This window comes from Dasypus novemcinctus, chromosome 29, assembly GCF_030445035.2.
Source record: "Dasypus novemcinctus isolate mDasNov1 chromosome 29, mDasNov1.1.hap2, whole genome shotgun sequence".
In the NCBI taxonomy this organism is placed as follows: Eukaryota; Metazoa; Chordata; class Mammalia; order Cingulata; family Dasypodidae; genus Dasypus; species Dasypus novemcinctus.
Window position 1 is genome coordinate 21,854,040 of NC_080701.1, and position 26,963 is coordinate 21,881,002.

Here is a 26,963-nt window from a genome sequence, read left to right on the forward strand (position 1 = left end):
GAAGAAATGTTTAGTCAGGTTTGAGACATGATTGTTAACTACTTTTTTTTTTTTGGCAGATTCTAAAAATTTATTTCCACAAATCATATTTCCAGAGAAAATCCAAGCAAACACAAGTGATAATTCAGAAGTTGAATACGTAAGAGATGTTTTTTCACAATCTAAATTATTATATGCAATTTATTATATTTTATTATATAGCAATAAAATATATCATCTCCATTTATACTCCATCGTAGTATAAATATAATACTCATATCCAGTATTACTACTTATAAGGAATTTAAAGTTTTGCTGTAAAATGTACATGTATAAATTGGAATGTTCTATTTTGTCTAATATTTGTCATTTCCTCATGGTAAAACTATTTTTAAAAGTTCAAATACAGAAAACAATTTAAAAGAATGAATGCTCTTGTCTACATTATATCTAGATGGCTTAGATGAATAGAATAATTTTCTCCAAAATGATTAAGGAGAATCTCTTTTAACTAAAGCCTCTCTCCTCATTTTCTACCCCTGAACCTACCACATCCCACAGAAAAAGAAACTCACTATTATTTTTGTTAGAAGAGAGATAGCTTATTTTTTATTTATTTAATTTTAAAAAATTAATTTATTGAAGTATATAACTCATACGTAAACATACATAAACAATAAGTGTATAATAATAGCTGTGAACTTACAAAACAAACATATATTACATCATACAGGACTTTCATAACTCACCCTACCACCAATAACTTGCATTGTTGTTAAAACCTTTTTAACTAATGATTAAAGAGCATTGTCAAAATGTTACTACTAACCAAAGTATTTTTCCTCCAACCCACCCTATTTTTATTATCTGTATATCATTTATATATGAAAATATATAAACAATTAGGAGTATAGTAAAAGTTCTGAACTTACAAAGCAAACATGCATAATATCATACAGGGGTGCCATACATCAACCCTCCACCAACAATGTTTATTACAAATTATGAAAGAATATTGTCAAAATCTTACTGCTAATTATAGTCTTTATCTTACATTTGGTGTGTTTTCCCCCCACCCCACCCTATTATTTTTTAAATATATTTTTTATGACAGAAGTTGTAAACTTATAAAACAATCATGCACATGTGCAGAATTCCCAAACAACACCCCTTCCCTCTATCAACACACTACAGTGTGGTGGAACATTTGTTACAGGTAAGATAATATCATCTGATTGTTACCATGTCCATCGTGTACATTTTGCTCACGTTTTCCATACTGCCTCATTACTCAACACAGTATATCTTTTGCTTAGATGCAAGAATATTATATTATTACTGCTAACCACAGTCCATAGGGCACTCCAGTTGTATTTTTCCTATGCTTCTCCACATTCCCAACACCTTGCAGTAGTGATGTACATTTGCTCTAGCTCACAAAGGACCCTCTTACATCTTTACCATCAACCACAATTCTCATCCATCTCTTGGTTTACTGTGCTATTCAGTTCCTAGATTATTCTCTAGCATTCTGTCAATTGACATTTACATAACCAGACTACCATTTTCAGCCACATCCCCATTTATAAACTAGCTGTTACTCACTATGTGTTACCATCCACTCTATACATTTCCACACTTATACAGTAAAGCTAATTAAAACGTCTACATACATTAAACATAGTAGTCCATCTCAGTCCTCCTCTTACCTCCTTTAAGAATCCACCACCTATCACAAGGTCTTGATATTTTCCAATAATTTCTTCTAGAAGTTTTTTGGTTCTTTTATTTTTAGTTTTTTGATCCATTCTGAGTTAATTTTTGGATAGGGTGTGAGATAGGGGTCCTCTTTCCTTCTTTCGCTATGGATGTCCAATTCTTTCAGTACCATATGTTGAATGGACTGTTCTGCCCAAACTGTGTCGGTTTAACAGGCTAGTCAAAAATCACTTGACCATACATGTGAGGGCCTGTTTCTGAACTATCAGTTTGGTTCCATTGGTCTATGTGTCTGTCTTTATGCCAGTACCATGCTGTTTTTACCATTATAGCTAGGTAATATGATTTAAACTCTGGAAGTGAGGGTTTGCTTTTTCTTTTTATGATGTTTCTGGCTATTCAGGACCCCTTACCCTTCCAAATAAATTTGATAATTGTGTTTTCCATTTTTTTTTTAATGCTGGTGGAATTTTTATTGGGATTGCGTTGAATCTGTGTATCAATTGGAGTAGAATTGATATTTTAATATTTAGTCTTCCAAAGCATGAGCATGGGATGTTCTTCCAGTTATTTAGGCCTTTTAAAATTTCTTTTAACATTAAGGTACAGTTTTCTGAATGCAAGTGCTTTACATCGTTGGTTAAATTTATTCTTGACTATTTGAGTTTTATCTGTCATATTTTATTTTCACCACTCTTTTGACACTTTGTTACTTTTATTGATATAACCTTCATTTCTAGACTCTCTTCCAGGTCTCTCTCTCCTGTCTTTCCTTTTCAGGCTCTAGCACACACTTTAGTATTTCCTGAAAATCTGGTCTCTTGCTTAGAAATTCTCTCAGTTTCTGTTTATCTGTGAATATTCCAATCTCATCCTCATTTTTGAAAGACAGTCTTGCTGGATATAAGATTCTTGGCTGGAAGTTTTTCTCTTGTACTATCTTAAATATATCAGACCACTGTCATCTTGCCTCCATGGTTTCTGGTGAGAAATCAGCACTTAATCTTATTGGGTTTTCCTTATATGCTATGCATTGCTTTTCTCTTGCTGTTCTCAAAATTCTCTTTTTGTCTTTGGCATTTGATATTCTGATGGGTATGTGTCTTGGAGTCAGTCTATTTGGATTTTTTCAGATGGGAGTACATTGTGCTTCTTGGACATGGATAATCTATGTCCTTCAATAGGGTTGGGAAATTTTCTACCATTATTTCTTCAAATATTCCTTCTGCCTTCTCTTTTACCCTTTACCTTCTCTTCTCTTTCTGGGACATCTATGACACATATGCTTGCACACCATTTGCTGTTATTTAGTTCCCTGAGACTTTTTTCAATTTTTTCCATTCTTTTCTTCATCTGTTCTTTTGTATGTTCACTTTCAGAGGCCATTTCTTCAAGCTCACCAATCCTTTTTTCTTCCTCCTCAAATCTGCTATTACATGGTTCCTATGTTTTTAAAATTTCATTTGTTGTATCTTTCATTCCCATAAGATCTGCTATTTTTCTATGTATGCTTTCAAATTCTTCTTTGTGCTCATCCAGTGTCCTCTTAATATCCTTAATCTCTTTAGCCACCTCGTTGAACTTATTAAGGAGATTTATTTGAACATCTGTGATTAGTTGTGTCAACTCCTTTATGTCATTTGGAGGCTTATCTTTTTCCTTTAACTGGGCCATAGCTTCCTGTTTCTTGGTGTGGATTGTAATTTTTTGTTGCTGTCTTGGCATCTGGATTACTAGAGTATTTTTTCTGGGTGCAGTCTTTCTCTTTAGTTTAGAGCTTCCTGCCATTTCTTCCTTGCTGGTTATGTAGTAGGAGCCAAGGATGTAGTTGGTGCCATAAGCTGTGGGGTTTCAAGCTGCCCTCATTGCCCCAGGGACTGATGACACTTCTCTCAACTTTCTCCTTTGCCAAGGTTAGGGACAGGGTCACAGCTGTGTGGAATAACCCAAGTCTGTAGGCCTAGACTGTAGTTGCCCAGAGAGACTGATGAGGCTTCATGCCCCTTTCTCCTCTGTCTTGGGCAGGGATGGAGCTATAGGTGTGGGCAGCAATCTATGCAGTACAGGTCTAAGATGACCGCAGTTACTTTGGTAGACTTCCCATTATTCAGTCTGTGCCGGCCAGAGGTACCTACTGTTATCTGGATACACAGGTGTAGGGCCCACCAGCCTCTTTTAGCTAGAGGTGGGGTGAAGATTAGGGTAGGGCTGCCAGCCAATCTGGGTAAAATAAACCAGTTCCTACTGTCATTGTGGTTTTCAGTTGGCCGGGCTTCCCCTCAGGCTGGTGGTGTACTGAAAATGGTGGCCACTGGCCTCTTTCCTACTTGGGCAGATTCACACCCCAGCTGTCTCCAGGGTTATACCTTAGCCAGCTGAGTCTACTAATCAGTAGTTGAAATCAGCAGACAACTGTCTCTTCCTCCCCTGTTTTTGGAAGTGGAGCTTCCAGCCACAGAATAGTTCCTGGGGTGGCTTGTGCGACCAGAGTAGGATGATCACTGGCCTCCATGGCTTGACTGGTAATTTCTCAGGGAGGCTGGCGCAGGTCCCCACAGCCTTCTCCCTGCTGGAGGTTGGGCTGGGAGTTAGGCTAGAGCTGCAATCTGACATGGATGGAAAGAAACTAATCCCCACCAGCGCTGGGATTTTCAGTCCACCCCACTTCCCCTCATGTCAGGTATGGAGTTAAGATGGTGGCTCCTGGCCTCTTTCTGGCTTGGACAGGCTCAAACTTTAGGTGTTCTCAGGATTGTACTTTAGCCTGCTGAATTTATTCATCAGTAGCTGAAGTTAGTGCCCACTGTCTCTTCCTCCGCCGTTTTTGGGAAATAGAGCTTCTAATTCCAGGTGTGGAAAAGCTCCCGAGGAGGTTTGTGTCTCCAGTGGAGGATTGGCACTGGCTTCTGGGGCATGGAGTACTCCACTTATGAGTCTTTTCTGCAGAGGGGCAGTCTTCTCCTTCCGTTCCTTCAAGGATGTGGCAGAATGCTCTTCTGGCCTCCAGGAGCCCCCAAACATGGGCTTCAGCCAGCTCCAGATGGCTCTGGGTGTTTACTAACTGCCCTGTAGCAGGAGCTGACTCTAGGAGCTCGTTACTCTGCGGCCATCTTGCTGGTTTTTGTATGTTTAACTTTTTGAGGAACTATAATCTTTTCCAAGGGAGGTGCAGCATGCATTACCACAAGCAATGTATGGAGGGTTCCAACTTCTCTATATCCTTGCCAACACTTGTTATTATCCATATTTTTGTAATTTTTAAAAAATTACAGCCATCCTAGTGAGTATGAGATGGTATCTCATTGTGGTTTTGATTTGCATTTCCCTAATGACTAATGATATGTTGAGCATCTTTTTATTAACTTGTTGGCCATTTGTATATATCCTTTGGAGAAATGTCTGTTCAGATGCTTTAACCATTTTTAAACTGGATTATTTGTTCTATTACTATTGAATTGCAGGCATTCTTAATGTATTCTGAGTATTAGATCCTTCTCAGATATAAACTCGCAAATACTTTTTCTTGTTCTCTGGGTGCACTTTTTTTTGGTGAACATATGAGACTGTTGGGTTTATATCTGGGAGTGGAATTTCTGGGTCACAGGATAATGCTTATATTTAGGTTTAATTTTAAACCATTTCCAAAGTGTATATGCCAATATTGCACTAGCAGTGTGTAAGAGCCCTAGTTACTAGTGCACAGCACTAGTAGTGTGTATCTTTTTTTTTTTTCATTTTATCATTCTGATGGCTATGCAGTAGCATTTCTCTGTGGTTTTAATATGCATTTCTCTAATGAGTAATGAAGTAGAGCACTTTTTCATAAGTTTGATCATTTGGATATCAACCTTTGAGAGGTGCTTATTCAAGGTTTTTGCCCACTATTTGGATTGGTGTGTATGCCATTTTCTTATTTATCTAGTTATATGAGACTTAAAAAAAAAAAAGATTTATTTATTTATTTATTTCTCTCCCCTTTACCCCCCACCCGGGTTGTCTGTTCTCTGTGTCTGTTTGCTGTGTCTTCTTTGTCTACTTCTGTTGTTGTCAGCGGCATGGGAATCTGTGTTTCTTTTTGTTGCGTCTTGTTGTGTCAGTTCTCCATGTGTGTGGCACCATTCCTGGGCATGCTGCACTTTCTTTTGTGTTGAGCAGCTCTCCTTACGGGGTGCACTCCTTGTGCGTGGAACTCCCCTACGTGGGGGACACCCCTGCGTGGCACGGCACTCCTTGTGCCCATCAGCACTGTGCATGGGCCAGCTACACACGGGTCAAAGAGGCCCGGGGTTTGAACCGTGGACTTCCCATGTGGTAGACAGACGCCCTAACCACTGGGCCAAGTCTGCCGCCTATATAAAACTTTTGTTAAATATGTTTATTTCAAATATTTTCTCCTACTAGGTAACTTATTTTTTCAATCTCAATGTTGAAACAGAAGTTCTTAATTTTATTTAGTCTACTTTATCGATTTATTTCTTTAATTTTTTTTGTAATCTAAGATGTCCTAATTCAAATTTATTTAGATTAGCTCTTGTTTTCTTCTAAAAACTATATTTACCTTTCATATCTAGAGCTATAATTCATATGGAATTAATTTTTCTCCCTGTTAGTTGTCCTGTGTGAGTCCATTGAATTGGAGATTAGGTATTACAACTCTTGAGATTCAGGACTCAGCTGGCACATGGTCAGCCCAATGATTTGAGTCTCTTGAGTGTACACATACCAACTCTAGTACTTATCAGTTCAAATAGAAGAACATAAGAGTCGTGCATAGGGAAATCACTACTCAGTCTAACTTTTGTCATACTGGGGAGTGTAAATACCAGATTAGGGCCCACTGGCAAGGGGCCAAATTCTTGAGCTATCTGCCCTGACTATAGTGTTCGGATGTCTCCATATCCCTGAGGAGCTTTGCTATTTGGGGTAGTATCTACTTTGGAAGTCGGTAAGATTGTGTTGAGATGTGCATAAGTGCTACCTCTGGGATGGCCTCCCAACTCACTTTCAAGTGTCTTAGCCATACAAACTCATTTGTCTTTAGCTTTTCCCACTTTTGGTCAAGGTCTTTCCCCCCCCCCCCCCATATGCATTGCTTGTTGGTACTTGGTAGTAATTCCTCGGTGCCAGGGAGGTTCGTCCCTGGGAATCATTTCTCACAATGGGGAGAAGTTATTGCATTATATACTGAGTTTGGCTTAGAGAGAGGCCATGTTTGAGCAACAAAGAGGCTCCCAGTAGGTACCTCTTAAGCACCCTACATCACTAGACTAAGTTTCAATTTCAAGAGCAAAGGCTCATAAGCATAGTCATCAATATCAAAGGTCCTTAAACAGACCATCCTCCTTCACAATTATTGTCCCTGTACTTGGGGCATTCTTGTTCCATTAGAGAATGTGGCAGAGCCCCCTCCCCCCAGATGGGGATTTGATATTCTTCTGGTTATTGTGTGAATCTCCTCCCACTGTGACAATGCCTAATGAACATTTGAACACATTTATATGCCTTATATATATAATCAGGTGAACTTCCTCCCATGTATCCCCCTGCACTGACACCCCACACCAGTGATCCTCCCCTGCCACAGTTGCAACCCTTCTGTGATCTAAAACCTCTTAAAAAATGAAGCCAATAAAATAGCCACATATAATTAATAAGAAAATGAAATAATGATAGTTTTATACAGAAGTATAAAATAGAAAAAATTAGTAAAAAGTAAACATAAAATAATGTTTCCAAAATTAGTATATTAAAAAAAAATGAAAAATATTTGAAGAAAAAAATACTTTTTTTTGACATTTTGCCTTTCATCTCTGTAAGACTTTTCCTGTACATACAGTGACATTTTCTTCCATTTATTCCTCCAGTGCCTTATTTTTTATTTATTTTTATTTTTTTCTTCAAAGAAGTTTTAGGTCACAGTAGAGTCATGTACAGAATACAGAGGATTCCCATATAATATCCTCCCCTTTTCCCCTTTCCCCAATCAATAATATTTTATGTGTTGTATTAGTAAGCCAAAGGGGTGCTGATGCAAAATACCAGAAATGGGTTGGTTTCTATAAAGGGTATTTATTTGGAGTAGGAGCTTACAGATACCAGGCCATAAAGCATAGGCTATGTCCCTCACCAAAGTCTATTTCCACACGTTGGAGCAAGGTGGTTGCTGACATCTACCAGGGTTCAGGCTTCCTGGGTTCCTTTCTTCCCAGGTCTTGCTTCTTTCTGGGCTCAGTGTTCCTCTCTTCCTGGGGCTTGCTTCTCTTTCCTCTGTGTGCTTACTTTCCAGGGTTCCATCTTAAGACTTCAGCATCAAACTCCAACATCAAAACTCCAACATTAAAAACCCTTCTGCTTTGTCCTTTGCCATGCCTTTTATCAGTGAGTCGGTGGGGACTCAACACCCTATTGACATGGTCCAATCAAAGCCCTTACCATAATTTAATCATGCCCAGGTACAGAACAGTTTACAAACATAACACATATCTATTTTTGGAATTCATAACTATATCAAACTGCTACATGTGTAGATGGTACATTTATTTCAATTGATGCACAAATATTGAAACAAAACTACTGAGCATCTCAGTGGTTCACATTATGGTTTACATCTTGGACCATATACTTTTATAAAATCTGATAAAATTTAATGTGGCTTGTATCCATTGTTGCAAGATCATGCAGAACATGTCCATAACTCCCAAAATACCCCCATTCCATCTATTTTATTCCTTCCTCCCCCTCCCCTTCAGGTGTATGGCAACCACCAGGCTTCATTCCTTGAAGGACAAGATTCATGGTTACTTGCATCTTCACTGAGGGCTTGACACACTGGTCTGTCCTTCCCTATTAGGCACCACTGATGCTCTCAAGTGACTCCCATCCTTCTGTTTGAGAACATAGCGGGCCTTCCTAGGATGGAAGTCCAACACCTTCCCACACATTATGTGGGTCTCTACTTACTGATGCAACACACTATGCCAAAATGATCACTCACATGCTACCTAGGAGCCCGCCCCAGGTGCACCCTGGCTTGAATGCCTCCATTCAACACCCTAAACCAATAACCCTTCCTTGTCTTATTGCCAAATGAGCATTTCCAACATTGTAGTTTCAACTGTGTACCTGGCAATCCCCAGTGTTCACCTGCTCCTTCCTCCAACTCTCTCCCTGGAATCATGGGCCATCTAACCCACCCTCCCCACCCTACCACCCTGTCAAACATGTACCACCCAACCCAATATTACCACTCTACCCATCATATCCCTTCACTGCACAACTACATGTTTTCACTTTGTTATAGATTTAGCCTGTATGGGCGTTGGCTCACAACCTTCTTTCCTCTATTTCTTGTAAACCTATCTTCCAGACTCTAGCTCTGTGAGTCTGCTCAGTTTACTTAATTTTTATCAGTGAGGTCATGTAATATTTGTCCTTTAATGCCTGGCTTGCTTCACTCAACATATTGTCCTTAAGGTTCATCCGTGTTATCCCGTGTGTTAGTACTGAATTCCTTCTTACAGCTGATTAATATTCCGTTATGTGTATATACTACATTTTGTTTGTCCATTCATCAGTTAATGGAATTTATGTTGATTTCAACTTTTGGCAATAGTGAATAATGCCACAATGTACATTGGTGTGCATATATCTATTTGTGTCCTTGCTTTCAGTTCTTCTGGGTATATACCCAGCAGTGGAATTGCCGGATCATATGGCAGATCTATATTTAGCTTTTTGAGAAATCACCAAACTGCCCTTCACAATGGCTGCACCATTCTGCATTCCCACCAGCAGTGGATGAGGGTTCCCATTCCTTCACATCCTCTCCAACACTTGTAGTCCTCATTTTTTTCAACAGCTGCCAGGCTAATGGGTATAAGATGGTATCTCATTGTAGTTTTTATTTGCATTTCCTTAATAGCTAAGCTGTGATGTTGAACATCTTTTTATGTGCTTTTTACCCATTTGTATTTCTTCTTTGGAGAAATGTCTGTTCAAATCACTTGCCCATTTTTTAAATGGGTTGTTCATCTTTTTATTTTCAAGGTATAGAATTTCTTTATATATGAAAGATAATAGACTCCTATCAGATACATGGCTACCAAATATTTTCTCCCATTGGGTAGGGCATCCTTTCACTTTCTTGACATACTCCTTTGAGGTGCAAAAGTTTTTAATTTTAAGGAGGTCCCACTTGTCTATTTTTTCTTTTGCTGCTTGTGCTTTGGGTGTGAAGTTCATGAAATCATTTCCTATTACAATGTCCTGTAGATGTTTCCCTACATTATCTTCCAAGGTCTTTATGCTCTTGGCTCTGATATTTAGATCTTTGATCCATGTTGAGTTAATTTTTGTATAAGGTGTGAGATAGTGTTCCTCTCTCATTCTTTTGGATATGGATATCCAGTTCTCCAGGCACCATTTGTTGAAGAGGCCATTTTCTCCCAGTTGAATGGGCTTGGTGGCCTTGTCAAATATCAGATGACTGTATATGCAAGGATCTATGTCAGAATTCTCAGGCCTTGTCAAATATCACATGACTATATATGCAAGGATTTATGTCAGAATTCTCAGTTCAGTTCCATTGGTCAGTATGTCTATCCTTGTGCCAATACCATGCAGTTTTGACCACAGTAGCTTTGTAGTATGTTTTAAAGTCCAGTAGTGTATTTCCTCTGAATTAATTTTTCTTTTTCAATATATCTTTGGCTATTCAGGACCTCTTACCTTTCCAAATTTCAGAGTTAGTTTTTCCAGTTCTGTAAAAAATGCTGTGTTGATTTTTATTGGGATTGTGTTAAATCTGTTTATCACTTTGGGTAGGATAGACATCTTAATGAAGTTTAGTCTTCCTATCCATGAACAGGAAATATTCTTCCATTTATTTGAGTCTTCTTTGATTTCCTTTAGCAGTATTGTGTAGTTTTCTGCATATAAGTAATTTCATCTTTAAATTTATTCCTAGGTATTTGACTTTTAGTTGCTATTGTAAATGGTACATTTCCCTGATTTCCTCCTCAATTTGCTCATTATTGGTCTACAGAAATGGTACTGATTTTGCACATTAATCTTAAAACCTGTGACTTTACCGAACTCATTTATAAACTCTAGAAGCTTTGTTGTAATTTTCTTAGGGCTTTCTATGTATAGGATCATCTTGTGTGCAAACAGTGAAGTTTATAATTCTTCCTTTCCAATTTGAATGCCTTTTATATCTTTTTCTTGCCTAAGTGCTTGAGCAAGTAATACTAATACAATATTAAATAGGAGCAGTGATAGTGGACATTCTTGTCTAGTTCCTCATCTTAGAGGGAAAGCTTTTAGGATGTCACCATTGTCTGTGATGTTCACTGTGGGTTTTTCAAATATACCCTTTATCAAGTTGAGGAAGTTCCCTTTGATCCCTATCTTATGTATTATTTTTATCTGGAAAGGGTACTGTATTTTCTTGAATGCTTTTTCTGCATCCATAGAGATGATTATGTGATTTTTTTCTTTTAGTCTTTTTATATGTTGTATTACATTGATTGGTTTTCTTATATTGATCTTGTATACCAGGAATGAAGCCCACTTGTTCATGATGTATAATTTCTTTGATGTATTGTTGAATATGATTAGGAAGTATTTTGTTGAGGATTTTAGCATCTAAGATCATTAGGGAGATTGGCCTATAGTTTTTCTTTCTTGTGGTGTCTTTGTTTGGCTTTGGTGTTAGGGTGATGTTGACATCATAGAATGAATTAGGCAATGTTCCTTCCAGTTCTCTTTTTTGGAAGAGTTTAAGCAGGATTGGTGTTAATTCTTTCTAGAATTTTTCATAGATTTCAACTGTGAAGCCATCTGGTCCTGGGCTCTTTTTAGTTGGGTGGTTTTTGGTGACTGATTCTATCTCACTACTTGTGTTTGGTCTCTTGAGCTCATTAATTTCAATGCAGGCTGCTTGTGTAGTTCTAGGAATTTTTCCATTTCCTCTAAATTACCCATCTTGTGGCCTATAATTTTTCAAAGTACCCCCTTCCTCATTTCTTATTTTGTGTATTTGCATCTTCTCTCTTTTTCTCTTTGTTAGCCTAGCTATGGGCTTGTCAATTCTATTGATCTTCTTGAAGAACCAGCTTTTGGCATTTAAAATTTTTTCTACTGCTTTCTTATTTTCAATTTCATTTGTTCCGCTCTAATCTTTGTTATTTCCTTTTTTCTACTTCTTTGGGGTTAGTTGTTCTTTTTCTAATTCCTCCAGCTCTGCAGTTAGGGCTTTGATTTTAGCTCTTCTTTTTTGATATATGCATTTATGGCTATTAATTTCCCTCGCAGTACCACTTTTGCTGCATCCCGTAGGTTTTGATATCTTGTGTTGTCATTTTCATTTGTTTCAAGGTCATTACTGAACTCTTTTATGATTTCCCCTTGACCCACTGTTTGTCTAAGAGTGTGGTGTTGAACTTCCATATCTTTGTGCCTAATGTGGTTCTCTGGCCTTTACTGATTTCCAGCTTCATTCCATTTTGGTCAGAGAAATTACTTCATATAATTTCAATCTTTCTGAATTCATTGAGAGTTGTTCTGTGGCCTAACATGTGGTCTGTCTTGGAGAATAATCCATGTGCACTTGAGAAGAATGTATATCCCACTGTATTTGGGTGTAGTGTTCTGTATATGTCTATTAGGTCCAGATCCTCTAATGTATTATTCAAAGTCTTTGTTTCTTTATTGATTAGCTGTTGAGATGTTCTGTCTAATGGTGATAATGGTGTATTAATGTCTCTCTCACTATAATTGTAGAGGAATCTATTTTTCCACTTAGTTTTTCCAGTGTTTGCCTCATGTATTTTCAAATGCCCTGGTTAGCAGCCTAAATGTTTATGATTGTTCTTTCTTCTTGAACAATTATCCCTTTTGTTAATTTATAGTGTCTGTCTTTGTCTCTTACAATAGTTTTTCATTTAAATTCTATTTTTTTCCAATATTAATATAGCTACTACTGCCCTTTTTAAAGTTATTGTTTGCTTATAACTTTTTTTTCCAGTCATTCACTTTCAGCCCCCTTGAGTCCCTGTGCCTAATTGGGTTTCTTATAGACAGCATATAAATGGGTCATATTTCCTTATCTTTTCTGCCAATCTGTGTCTCTTGGCTGGTGAGTTTAGTCTGTTAATGTTCAATATTATTGTTGTAGAATTACTTAAATTAGCCATATTTTCTTTGGGTTTATGTATGTCATATATTATTTTTATTACTCTTTTTAGTTGTTCTTACACTCTCCTCCAACTCTCTCTCTCCTGTTTTTTCCTTTCAACCTGTAGAGCTCCCGTCAGTATTTCTTGAAGTGCAGGTTTCTTCTTGACATACTCTCTAGATTCTGTTTGTCTGTGAATATTCTGAGCTCTCCCTCATTCTTTTTTTTTTTAGAGATTTATTTCTGCTCCCCCCCCCACCACCACCATTGTCTGCTCTCTTGTGTCCATTTGGTGTGTGTTTTTCTGTGTCTTCTTGTGTTCTTGGCAGCTCTGGGAACCTGTGTCTCTTTTTGTTGTATCATCTTGCCATGTCGGCTCTCCGTGTGTGCGGCGCCACTCCTGGGCTGGCTGTGCTTTTTGCATGGGGTGTCTCTCCTTGCGGGGTGCACTCCTTGCACATGGGGCTCCCCTATGTGGGGGCCACCACTGTGTGGCATGGCACTCCTTGTGTGCGGCAGCTCTGTGCATGGGCCAACTCACCACATGGGCCAGGAGGCCCTGGATTTGAACTCTGGACCTCCTATATGGTAGGAGGATGCTTTATCAGTTGAGCCACATCCGCTTCCCATCTCTCTCATTTTTTAGTGGCAGTTTTGCTGGATAGATAATTCTTGGCTGGAAGTTTTTCTTTTAGCAGCTTAACTATGTCATACCAGTGCCTTCTTGCATCCATTGTTTCAGATTGGAAATCAGCATTTAATCTCTTTGAGCTTCCCTTGCATGTGATGTTTCTCTTTTCTCTTGTGGCTTTCAGTGTTCTCTCTTTGTCTTAAGCATTGGACAATTTGGCAAATATATGTCTTGGAGTAGGCCTGTTAGGATTTCTTTGGGGTCTCCTGCACTTCTTGGATATGTACTTCCATCTTCTTCAATAGGGTTGGGAAGTTTTCAGCCATTATATCCTCTAACACTCCTTCTGTCCACTTTCCCTTCTCTTCCCCCTCTGGGATGCTTATAATGTGTATGTTTGTGCTTTTTGCATTGTCGTTCAGGTCCCTGAGTTCCTGCTGGATTTTTTCTATCTTTTTATCTATCTGTTCTACTTTCTGTTTGATTTCAGATGTTCTGTCTTCCACATCGCTAATTCTTTCCTCTGCCTGTTGAAATCTGCTGTCGCGTGCTTCCATTGTATTTTAAAAAATATATTTATTTATTTATTTCTCTCCCTTTCCCCCCCTACCCTGGTTGTCTGTTCTCTGTGTCTATTTGCTGCATCTTCTTTGTCCGCTTCTGTTGTTGTTAGCAGCATGGGAATCTGTGTTTCTTTTGGTTGCATCATCTTGTTGCGTCAGCCCTCTGTGTGTGCGGCGCCATTCCTGGGCAGGCTGCACTCTCTTTCGTGCTGGGCAGCTCTCCTTATGGGGTGCGCTCCTTGCGTGTGGGGCTCCCCAGCACAGGGACACCCCTGCGTGGCACGGCACTCCTTGTGCACATTAGCACTATGCATGGGCCAGCTCCCCACAGGTTAAGGAGGCCCCGGGTTTGAACCGTGGACCTTCCATGTGGTAGATGGATGCCCTAACCACTGGGCCAAGTCCGCTGCCCCATTGTACTTTTGATTCCTTTGATTGTGCCAATTATCACCATCATATCCATTATCTTTTCATGTATATTTGCAATTTCTTCAGTATGTTCTCCCAGTGTCTTTTCCCCCTCTCCCTCCCTGCTGTTTTTGCTGTGTCCATTTTCTGTGTGATCTTCTGTATCTATTTCTCTCTTTCTCTTTTTTTTTTTTGTCTTCTCTTCTGTTATTTTTCTCCTCTAGAATTCACCACGATTCAATCCTGGGGACCTCTGATGTGAAGAGACGTTCCTTGTTACCTGCACCACCTCAGTTCCTGGTTTCTGCTATGCTTCACTTTGACTTTACCCTTTGTCTCTATTTTCTTGTGTCATCATCTTGCTGCCTAGCTCATTTGCGTGGACACTGGCTCACTATGTGGACACTCAGCTCACCATGTGGGCACTGGCTTACCACACTGGCACTGGCTTGCCACATGGGCACTTGGCTTGCTGCGCAGGCACTTGTGCAAGCACTTGGCTCACTGCTCAGGCACTCAGCTCACTACGCAGGCACTCAGGCAGGCACTTGGCTTGCCGCACAGGCACTGTTTGCTGCATGGGCACTTGGCTCACCATGTGGGCACTCAGCTTGCTGTGCAGGCACTCAGCTTGCCATGTAGGCACTATCTCACCATGAAGGCTTGCTTGCTTTCTCTTTTTTTTTTTTTTACCAAGAGACCCCAGGGAACAAATGAAGGTCCTCCTATATGGTAGGTGGGAGCCCTATCGTTTGAGCCACATCCGCTTCCCCCAGTGTCTTCTTAATATGCTTAAATCTCTTCCTTCACTTCCTTAAGTTAATTCATGACATTTGTTTGGACACCTCTGATCAGTGGTTCCATGTTCTGCACCTTATCTTGGTTTTTAGTTTGTTCATTGGACTGCGCCATGTCTTCCTGCTTCTTAGTGTGACTTGTTTTTTTGTTGGTATCAAGTCATCTGTTTATCTTGGTGTGTTTATTCAGTTGATTGGCTTCTCTCTCTGCTCTCTGGTTTTATTGTTGGTTTTGAGTGTAGTAAGTTTTCACTTCGACACTTTGTTCCTCTTATTCTATTTCCTTGTGGTTGTCTATGTTTCCCTGAAAAAAATGTTAGTACCAGAAAAGTGGAAGAGATTGGAAGTGGAAATGAGTAATAGTAGTGATAATAGTAAAAGGTAGGAGAGGTACTGTAAAAGATGTAGGCAATTCAGTAATTATACTGAGTAAGAATTACTGAAGAATAAGATTAGAAAAGTGGAATAGAAACAATGAAACATGAAACAGAATGGGGAAAACTATAGAATGAATGGAAAGTCCAGAATGATGAGAAGAGGGGAAAAGAAAAATTAGAAGAGAGAAGGAAAAAGTGGGAAAAAAAAGAACAAAAGAAAATAAAACAGAAAGTAGGAGAGAGAGAGAAATGAGTATAAGAAAAATTGAAGACCAAGCCCAAAGAGGTGGAATGAAAGAACAACAGAAAACAGAAAATACGAGGTTGAAGGAGGGAAAAGATATAGATAGCACAGATAAAGAAAATTGGGAAACAAAAGGAAAAAAACCTAACATGAATAGAGAAACAAAGGAAGCAGGGATACAACAACAATTCTAGACAGCAGCTACTCATTTTGTGTTTTTTTTTTAAAGAAAAAGAGGAAGATAGCAGGAAAAGGATCAAAAAGCCAAGATAAATGTGGAAATATAGCCTTTTCTCTTGGACCTCTAGTGATCTCAGCCTGTTGTTATTGAGCAATCAATCATCTTTTAGCCTATCCTCTGCAGGTTTTAAGTCAAGTTTTAGTGAGTAGAATAAGGAAAGTAAAAAAGGAGCCTTTTTTTTTTTTTTAAATAAGAGATCCAATAAAAATTAAGACAAAGAGAGAGAATGTCAGTTTATTCCTTGCCCTAAAGTTTCACTGGATGCTTGATAATCTTGTATCACTTTTCAGTGAGGAACAGAGGCTTGAACTAGATACTTTGTATATGGTAGGCAGGAGCTCTTCCACCAAGCTAATGTGCCTTCTTAGGTTTGGAAGGCTTTTCAGAAACCTATTAGCCCTACCTGTTATCTTTGCCTCCTTTCTAATGTAAATTCTCTCTTTACTTAGTCTACTGGGTGTGGGGAGCTGCCTGAGGAGATACCCCTCCCCTATCCCTGCCACTGCAGGGTGGTGTCTGACACCCAAGAGGGGCTTGGCTGGCTAAAATTACCTCAAAGAGACCACTCTCCACCCTCACAGACCTCTCCTCCTCCCAAGGAGGTCACCGCCACACTGCTTTTGGAGGAGGAAGCCGGCAGCTCCACTTAGGCTGTTTGTCTTGAGGATAGGGTATAAGCACCACTTCCAGCCATAGGTGGGAGAAACTCAAGATTTTTCGCTGGACTTTAATCTTTCTAGCACCCTCTTATATGACCCAGAGCGCACCGCTGTCTGCCCTCTATGCCCTGCTCTCTATATATCTTGTTGAAACTTGTTTCATGGTCAGCATGTGTTTGATTTAATATTCCACATGCATTTGACAATGATGTACATTATGTTTTTGCTAGATGCAAAGTCCTACATGTGTCAATTAGTCCAGGTACACAAACATGTGACTCAAGGCTTCTGTACCCTTACTTACTTTTTCCTGCTTGTTCTATTAGTTATTAAGATAACCGTGTTCGTCTTTCACTATGTTTATAGATTTTTTCTAATTTTCTTTTTAGTTTTGAGAGTTTTAGCTTTATCAATAAACTGTGCTTAAAAATACTTCTTGCATACAGATTTAGAATTTTAATATCTTCTTAGTTGATTGATCCTTTTATCATTATAGAATACTACTCTGACTCATTTATTGGATAATAAAGATGAAATAGTCGCACTTTGTTCATCTATCATTAAGAAAGGGCCACAACATTTGGTAGACCTCTTCAGTTTTGAAAGCAGAATAATATGTGCAAAATAGGGAATTACCATACTGGTGAGGTAATTGACCCTGATCATCAGGAGGAAGTAGGGTTGATGCTGATTTTGAGAGTGGAGAGCCAAATGTTTGGCACTCAGGTCATTCACTGGGACTTCTGAAAAAATCCCCATGCTTAGTTTCATGTGTAAATGGGAAAATATAACAACTATGACCTAATAAGGGGTGTGGTGACATGGTAACATCAGTCCTAGAAACTAGGGCTCACATTCCTCTAGGATGAAGAGCTGGATCACCATCAGGCGAGCCACATAGATGAGCAGAAGTGATGACTGAGAATGTGGGGAATCTAAAATAGATGGCAAAGCCGGGAAATGATGAGTGTCAATTATGGGAACAGGATCAACCACAGAGTGTAGCAGTTACTGTTGAGGTTATCTCACCCCATAGTCACTGGCCAAAATTGCTTTACCCCTAGCACTTAGAGTACTGCTGCAAGAGGTAGATATGTTACCTAGAGAATTGCTTTTGGGTTATGGCATTACTGCCTCTGGAGTTGACTGGGAGTTACTCCCTGAACCCCTCCCAAAGGCAGCCCTTCAGCTAAAGATTGGTATAAGCTCTCTTTCCTGAAGGTGAGAAAGACTCTGAGGCACAATTTATGCTACAGAACTCCCAAAGAGGATCAGGATGAGGCTAGGCTTTACCTGAAATCAAATCTATGTTTGCTTCTTTTCCCTCCCTATCTTGCTTCTCTCACTCTGTATAGGTTTTTTTTCTGTGAGTGTTCCCTCAGCAAATCATAACTATAAAAGTATCCTCATTATAGTCTCTGTTTCTAGGGGACCTGACGCAAGACATTAGCTAACAAATCCTTATTTTGTGAAATGGAAAAGTTCATTGTCAGTGCAGGTTACTGTAAGGTCAGTTAAATCTACATCTTCCAGTTTCCCAAATGTGCTTAAAAGCATATAGGTTCCAGACATTTACTAAAATATATTTCAAGAAAGTAGGTGATTTGGGGAATAATGAATAGAAGACCATTAAAACTCTATTTTTTAAATCCATTGATATTATTCCAACACTTTGCAAATAATATTCTGGTAGACTTATTTGAGAAGTTATATGGGAAAGTCCAAGAAGGTATGGAATTTCTACCTGCTCTTAAAAGTTAGAACACAGATTTACAATTATTGCTCAGTTAATTCCCTTATGGCTTCTATTAACCCCGTTATACTTGTTAAAGATCTATATCTAGTCTGCAAATAGAATGCAGCTCATGCTAATTCCCATTGTAAAAGTAGAATTAAAGGAAGTATATCTGTACACAACATCTTAATAATTATTAGTTTCTATTTTGAGAAAATATTCATCCAGGACTCCTTAGGGAAATTTGCCGGTCAGGTTCACCTTAAAGACAGGTAAAGATCCTTCAGCAAATGTGTTTAATTATCATGTTCAGATCAGGTTCACTAAGGGACTCTTTCCTCACCAATGCAAATTTTAAAGCTAGTTTACCAAGCTGCTTCATTGTCAGGATCTTATCTTCAGTGTATTTATTTATTTCTCTCTCCCACCCCCTCATTGTTTGCACCTGCTGTGTCTGTTCCTCTTTGTTTTTAGGTGCTGAGAACTCAACCCCGGACCTCCAGTGTGGGAAGAAAGCCCCTAAATGCTTAAGCCACCTCTGTTCCCTCAGTATTTCTGTCTGATATCTGCTGTCTACCTGTTTTGCTTCTTCCCTTAATTTATTTCTGGCTTCATTTTTAAAGAAGTAAACTTTAAATTTCAGTATCATTTCAGATTCACAGAAAATTGCAAAGATATTAGAGATTTCCCATATACTGTTCACCCAGTTTCCCCTAAAGTTAATATCTTATGTAACCATACTAATATATTTGTCAAAACTGAAAAAATAAACATTGACACATTACTATTAACTAAACAATGGGCTTTAATTGGGTTCTACCAGATTTTCCCTAATATACGTTTTCTTTTCTAGGAAACTACATTGCATTTAGTTGTCATGTCTTCCCAGTTTCCTCAGCTTGTGCAATTTCTCAATCTTTCCTTGTTTTTCATGACCTTGGCAGTTTTGAGGTATATTGGCTAGTTATTTTGTAAAATGAACCTCAATTTGATGTTTTCTCTTGATTATACTGAGGTCATGGGTTTGGGGGATTATCATGAGATAAAGTGCCGTTCTCATCACATCATATCAGGGAATACAGGGTATCAATTTATCACTGGTGCTGTTAACCTTTTGACTTCATTTTTGACCATTTGCTAGATCTTATAACAACCTGCATTATTCTTTGCTTTGTATAGTCTCCTGTTTTTGTTTTTTTGTTTGTTTGTTTTTTACAGAACCTGTAATACTTTTCTTTCTCTTTGTTTTGGTATTGTGTCCTTCTGGTTTTGTATTCTTTAACTAATTTTTCTTTTTCACTGATATGCTCTAACTCTGCTTTTCACATGTTTTATTTTGTTGTATAAAATTTCATTCGGCAGGGTCACCAAACTACTGATATCCCAACCTATATCCATCTGTGTTCTGACTTGAAAATAGTAGTGATAGAGTAAAAGCAATATCAAATTTTCTTCAAGAATCTTCCATTTAAATATATAGAAAACAGACAATACATTTTAGGATATTTTAGAAAATGTTAAAATAATTTTTTTTTGTACCTAGTGGAATAAGTGTCTCTGATGTGGAATACTCTGTTATCGCAATAATGCAATGTAAATAGGCATTAAGAATAGCACATGGTCTCTTATTTCATAAGGAGTTATTGGTTCCCAGTGTAAATCTTCAAATTGGGCTTATTTTGGAGAGAAATTCTAAGAATGGATTAGAAAATAATTAAATATTATGTTTCTCTTTGGATGTTTTGTTATAGATACTAAATTAGTATTAATATAGATATTAAATTAATATTATGTGTAGCCTGTGGCATTTTAATCAAGGTAACAAACTAATAAAGATATTTTAAGCATTGTTTGGAGGCATTGGACTAATTGATATAAAACTGTTATATTGCTTCTTATATTAAATTTGTCTTCACTCTCAGTTGTTCTGGACTCTCTAGGAACAAATATCCTATATTATTCCAATAGATGAGAAGCCTTATACTGTGCACCTTAAGCAGAGGTAATTTTTTTATTCCTTAGTTATGGATTCAATTTTATTTCTAGGAATTTTTAAACTGTATAAAATGGACTGTGAAAATAATAAGTATAGTTGTTCTTATAATTTTGATTATCACAGATGAATATATGCTTTCTTATGAATTGTTTTTTAATTTTAATTTTTAAAATTTTTTTATTTATTTCTCTCCTCTTCCCTCCCCACCCCGGTTGTCTCTTCTCTGTGTCTATTTGCTGCGTCTTCTCTGTCCGCTTCTGTTGTTGTCAGTGGCACGGGAATCTGTATTTCTTTTTGCTGTGTCATCTTGCTGTGTCATTTCTCCATGTGGGCGGCGCCATTCCTGGGCAGGCTGCACTTTCTTTCGCGCTGGGTGGCTCTCCTTATGGGGCGCACTCCTTGCGCATGGGGCTCCCCTACACGGGGGTCACCCCTGTGTGGCACGCCACTCCTTGTGCACATCAGTACTGCGCATGGACCAGCTGCACATGGGTCAAGGAGGCCTGGGGTCTGAACCACAGACCTCCCATGTGGTAGACGGATGGCCTAACCACTGGGCCAAGTCTGCCGCCGTTTCTTATGAATTTAATTAAATTTTTTCTAGTGCCTCAGCAGTCTTTTTTGAATAGGGGGTTAGGAACAGAAAAAATAGGGATTTACCTCCTGAAGACTAATCTATATGAGTTTAAATTGGCAGGACCCATATAATCAGGAAAGGACGTTACAACAGGAAGTAAATATGTTGTTGTAGTTTGATCAGAGAGACAGGGCCACGAGGAGTGATGTGGAATAAGGAATTTAATATAGAAATTAGAACTATACTTTTATGGGATCTGGTAAATAGTCTATGAAGGGTATCGTACCCTAATAACCTAAGGCATCCATGGTATAAAATGAATCCTCTGTGCATCTAGAAAAGTACTGTACTTCAGAGAATTGATAAAATAATTGAAGTAATTTTGGTATGATTTTATTCTCTGATGGAAAGGATGGCTTGGAAGTAATTATGACTTTCGAAAGGACAGTTAAATTTTGGGCTACATAGTATTAGAAAGAGGTGGGTTGTGAGAAGCTGGTGGTAGCAAGTGTGAATGACTTTTTTAAAAAAATTGTTGGCAGAGAAAGAAAAAAGAGCAGGCTTGGATGGACTTTTTTTTGAAAGAAAGATGAAATAGTGTTTTTGGCTAAGAGGAAGTATCTGAAAGAGAAAAGGAGATGAAAGGTAGAAACAAGTTGATTCACTATGTAAGATGCCAAAGAAAGACACTAAAAGAAGGGTTAGCTTACTCTTTTATACAGAAGGGAAGAAGAATATGGTAGATGACAATCCAAAGAACTTTTGAAAGACATATGTGATGGTTTAATGCTGTATATACCCCAGAAAATATAATCCATTCCTGTGGGTGTAAATGGCATTTTGATGAGGTTACTTCGTTAGGGTGTGATGCATCTCAATCAGGATGGCTCTTAATCCTATTACAACTGGAGTCCTTTATAAGAGAATGAAGTACAGACAGAGAAAGAAAAAGTCATGGAAGCAAGAAACAGAGAGCAGTAATACCCAGAAGGGAAGGGAGAGACCAGCAGATGCTACCATGTGCCATATATTGAGGAATTGAAGATTGTTTGGGACATGTGACCCCCCCCGTTTTCCTTCCAATTTCTACTTTATGCGATGGAAATATTTATCTTAGCCTGTCCCTCCTTTGTACATTGGAAGCAGATAACTTATTCTCTATATTTCACAAGTCCACAGATTGAGGGGGATTGTGCCACAGAACAGACCACACCCATAACCACTTGTGATGAGACTTTGTACTAAGCATTGTTTCTGAAAGGACTTAAGGCTTTTGGGAAATTGTGATGGAATGAATATATTTTGCATATAGAAAGAACATGTATTTTGGGGGTCCAGAGGTGGAGTATGGTGGTTCGAAGGTGTATGTACCCCAGAAAAACATGTTTTTAAATGTGATCCATTCCTGTGGGTATGAACTCATTGTAAGTAAGGGACTTTTGATGAGGTTATTTCAGTTAGAGTGTGACCCACCTCAATCAGGATGGGTCTTAATTTTATTACTGGAGTCCTATATAAGAGAATGAAATGCATACAGAGAAACAGAAAGCCACAGAAGCAAAAAGCAGAAGAGAAGGGAGAGACGGGCAGATGCCGCCATGTGCCTGCCATGTGGCAGAGGAGCCAGGTATCACTGGTAACCAATCTTTGGGTAGAAAGCATCGCCTTGATGATGCCTTGATTAGGACATTGTCCTGGATTCTAACCAAATAAATTTCCATCGTGTAAATCCAATCCATTTCATGGTATTTGCCAGAGTAGCCTAAGAAATTAAAACAGTATGAGAAAGAAATCACATTGTATTTGAACATCATATCAAGACTATAAACAAGACTATAAACTGGCAGGCAGTATAAGGACTGGAGCTTGGGGAGATGGATAGAGATATAATATTGTTTGGGGCAATTACCCGGATAATTATTATGGAAGCTTAATGCCAATTGAGAAGCTCTTACAAAAAATTTTGGTGAGAAATAACAAGAAGAAGAACTGTGGCTATGTAGAGGTGGAGTTTTTTTTTTTTCTTTTTTGAAATGTGGCAGAAATAATATTTGATAGCAGATATGGTGGTAGCAGGAATCTATTGGGGCAGTGAAGGAGAAAGGAACAGATCTGAGGGGAAATACGGGATCATTTTTGGAGAATTTGAATGTGAAGCACTTGTGGGACACACCAGGGGAAATGTCTAGTTGATATAAACTAGGCTGAGTTTAGAACATGGGAGAGAGGGTAGAGTTTCAAAATCATCTTCTTATGCACATAGTTAATGAAGACACAGAAATAAACATGATAATTCCGTAATGGTAGTTGTGAATGTTAAAGATCAGAAAGAAAAACAACCTAAATGGAATGCCCTGGAAGGATTAATGGAAGGTTCTTAGAAAAGTAGTTGGAGGACTTCTCATCAATCAAGATGGCAATGTGAGACATTCTAGGGTTCCAGTCAACTACAGAATCTTTGACCAACTAGCAAAAACTAGCAGAGCTCCTGAAAACAGTTAAGCAGTTGCAGTAATTGGGTGAGCAATGAATGAAGAAAAAGGCAACCTAAAAGAGGAAAAACTTGGTGTGCCCTTGCTCACCCTTCCTCCCTTGATTGGTATGGAGCCAGCTTGCATGCTCACTCTGGGTCCCTAATCACATTCCAGTACAGGAGTTACCCTTGTGATCATACTGGCATACCCGTGTGTTGATGCCAATCTTTATGGCAGCTCGGAGGACTGAAAAAGAACATTCATCTTTGACTTGTCTTCCCAGAACTGGCCCTGCACCCAAAAGCACTCACAAACTGCTAAAGCAGGGTAAGAAATAGATCAAAATGGTCAGTGGCAAAGGATTACAGAATTATGACATACAATATAGCTTCCTTGGGAGGGGTATCTATTTCATAGGGAGAAGAACAGACATTCAGATCCCTGTAAACAGGACACTTGCACATTTAAAAAAAGACTGGCAAGGACACTGAATTTTTGCATGAGGCTCATCTCAGGGTCATGGTAGGAGGGCTAACCTCTGAAGCAGAGCACCAGCCAATTCACAGCCAATTTGGAAGACTGTACAAGGAGTTCTTTCCCTTTTTTTTTTTTTTCTTTTTGATAGCTCCTGTCACTCAAGGAAATCTCTATCATATCACTAGCTGGATAAAAATGTAAAGAACAGACATCTCGGGTACTAAATACCAGAATTAAAGATTAAAAGCTTAAATTGTACAGTGTGCAATTAAAGTTGAAAGAAATAGAAACAGAAAATGATGACCTATCCATAGGAACAAGAAAAACTTCATAAACCCATCAACAAAGAATATCAGACTTTGGACATACTGGACAAAGGCTTTAAGAAAATAATAAATATGCTAAAATAACTAATGAAAAATGGAGAAAGAACTACAAGGTATCAGGAAAATGATAGGTGAACAAAATAATTAAAGATGTAGAAATTATACAATGGAATCTAACAGAAATATTTTAGTTGAACACTGCAATAAGTGAAATAGAACATCTTAAAGGTCTTCAACAGCAGATTGGAACTGGCAGAAGAAATAATTAGTGAACTCAAAGACAACACAATTGAAATGATTCAAACTGGGAAGCACAAAGATGAAAGAATGAAGAAAAGTGAACAGAACTTTAAGAGACCTGTAGACCATTACCACACTAATATATGCATTAAGGGACTCCCAGAAGAAAAAGAAAGAGAAAAGGGGCAGAATGAATATTCAAAGGAATAATGGCTGAAAATTACCCAAATTTAATGAAGGACATGAATATACACATTCAAGAAATCCAAAAAATCCAAAACATGAAATACTCAAGGAACCACACCCAGACACTTTGTAATCAGTGTTGAATGCCAAGCCAAACAGAGAATCCTGAAAATTGCAAAAGAGAAGCAATGTGTCTTATGCAAGGAAATTCCAGTAAGATTAAGTGGTGATTTCTCATCAGAAATCTTGGAGGCAAGAAAGAGTGGGATGAAATATTTTATACTAAGTGAGACTGACTTTCAGAATTGAGGAAGAGATTAAGACATACCCACCAAACAAAAGCTGTTTGGAGTTTGCCATCACTATATCTATCCCACAAACAATGCTTATGACAAAAAAGATGGGGGCGTGGCACAGGGGTATAGGAACAGTCTGTGTATGCTATTTGAGTTAAGTTGGTCTCAAGTGAAATGATAGCTATAGATATAGAGTGTTCATTTACCCATGGTAACCAAAAAGAAAATATCTGATAAATATACACAGAAGGAAGTGAGAGGGGATTCAGTGGTTCAATTAAAAATATCAATATATGAAAGAAGGCAGTAATGGAGGAATTAAGGGGTCAAAAAGATTTAAGAATTAATTCTTAAATGGCTAAAGAAAGCCCTGCATTATCAATAGTTACTTTAAGTGTAAATGCCTTGAATTCTTCAGTCAAATGGCAGAGATTGGCAGAATAGATACAAAAGCATGGCACAACTATAAGCTGTTTACAAGTGACTCACCTTAAAATAAAAGGCACAGGTAGGTTGAAAGGGAAATGATGGGGGGAAAAAGGCATTTCATGCAAATAATAGCCAATAAAGAGTTAGGGTAGTTATACAAAATCAGATAAAATAGTCTTTAAGTAAAAATAAAAAACAAAACAAAAAAAAACTGTTGAAAGGACAAAGAGGTACATTATATACTAATAATTGGGTCAATTCAGCAAGAAGACGTATAACAACTATAAATATATATGCACCTAACAATAGGGCCCCAAAATATATGAAGCAAATTTGACAGATTAAAAGAGAGAGATATATGGTTCTACGTTAATAGTAGGAGACTTTAGTATATCACTTACAATAATGGATAGACATCTAGACAGAACATAAGAAATAGAAATAGAAGACATGTACAATGCTATTAAACCATGTAGACCTAACACGTATATAGAATACTTCATTCAGCTACACTAGAAGACACATTCTTTTCTAATGCATATGAATGTTTCTCTAAGCTAGACCATATGGTAAGCCATAAAACAAGCCTCAATACATTTAAAAATAATGAAATCATACTATGTATCTTCTCTGACCGCAACAGATGAAGCCAGAACAGAGGGAAAATAGAAAATTCACAAATATGTGGAAATTAAAAATACACTCTGAAAAAACCATTTGATCAAAGAAGAAATCACAAGAGAAATTAGGAAATATTTTGAGGTGAACAAAAGTGAAAACAACACATCAAAACTTATGGGATATTGGGAAGCAGCTGTGGCTCAACTAGTTGGGCTCCTGTCTACCATATAGGAGGCCCTGGGTTCGCATCCCAGGGCCTCCTTGTGAAGGCAAGCTGGCCTGTGTACGTCACAGAGAGCTGACGGCGCATGCACTGTGAAGGGCTTGCACAGCAAGGTGACTCAGCAAAGGGAGACAAGCAGATACAGAAAAAAAATGTGCAGCGAATGGACCCAGAGAAGAGACAGAAAGAATGGAACAAGCCAAAAGGGGGAGGGGGAATAAATAATAAATAAATATTAAAATAAAAACAAAACTTATGGGATATGGGGAGCAGATGTAGCTCAAGTGGTTGAGTGCCTGCTTCCCATGCATGAGGGCCTGAGTTCAATCTCTGGTACCTTCTGAAAACAAAACAAAAAACAAATAAACAATAAAACAACTTATGGGATGCAACAAGGCCATCCAGAAACAGAAATTTTTTTTTTCAAATTTTCACATATATTTTATTTTTTATTTATTATTTATTTATTTATTTATTTTTTATTGACTTTGTAATAATATTACATTAAAAAAATATATATATGAGGTCCCATTCAACCCCACCACCCCCACCCCATCTCTCCCCCCCCAGCAACACTCATTCCCATCAT

The 26,963-nt window shown here is 38.2% G+C and overlaps 1 protein-coding gene across 6 annotated transcripts in view; it reads left to right on the top strand.

Annotated features, from left to right (window-relative positions):
* Positions 1-26,963, top strand: part of ADAM32 (ADAM metallopeptidase domain 32) — a 269,013-nt gene that overhangs the window by 9,780 nt on the left and 232,270 nt on the right. For all 6 annotated transcript variants that reach the window (XR_011647754.1, XR_009184075.2, XM_058290128.2 and 3 more), the window contains exons 2-3: positions 60-139; positions 20,470-20,531. Coding sequence is in view for 4 of the 6 variants with exons in the window: in XM_058290128.2 (XP_058146111.1) it covers positions 60-139; positions 20,470-20,531 (142 nt within the window). In the remaining 2 variants the exon portion in view is untranslated. The remainder of the gene's footprint in view (positions 1-59; positions 140-20,469; positions 20,532-26,963) is intronic.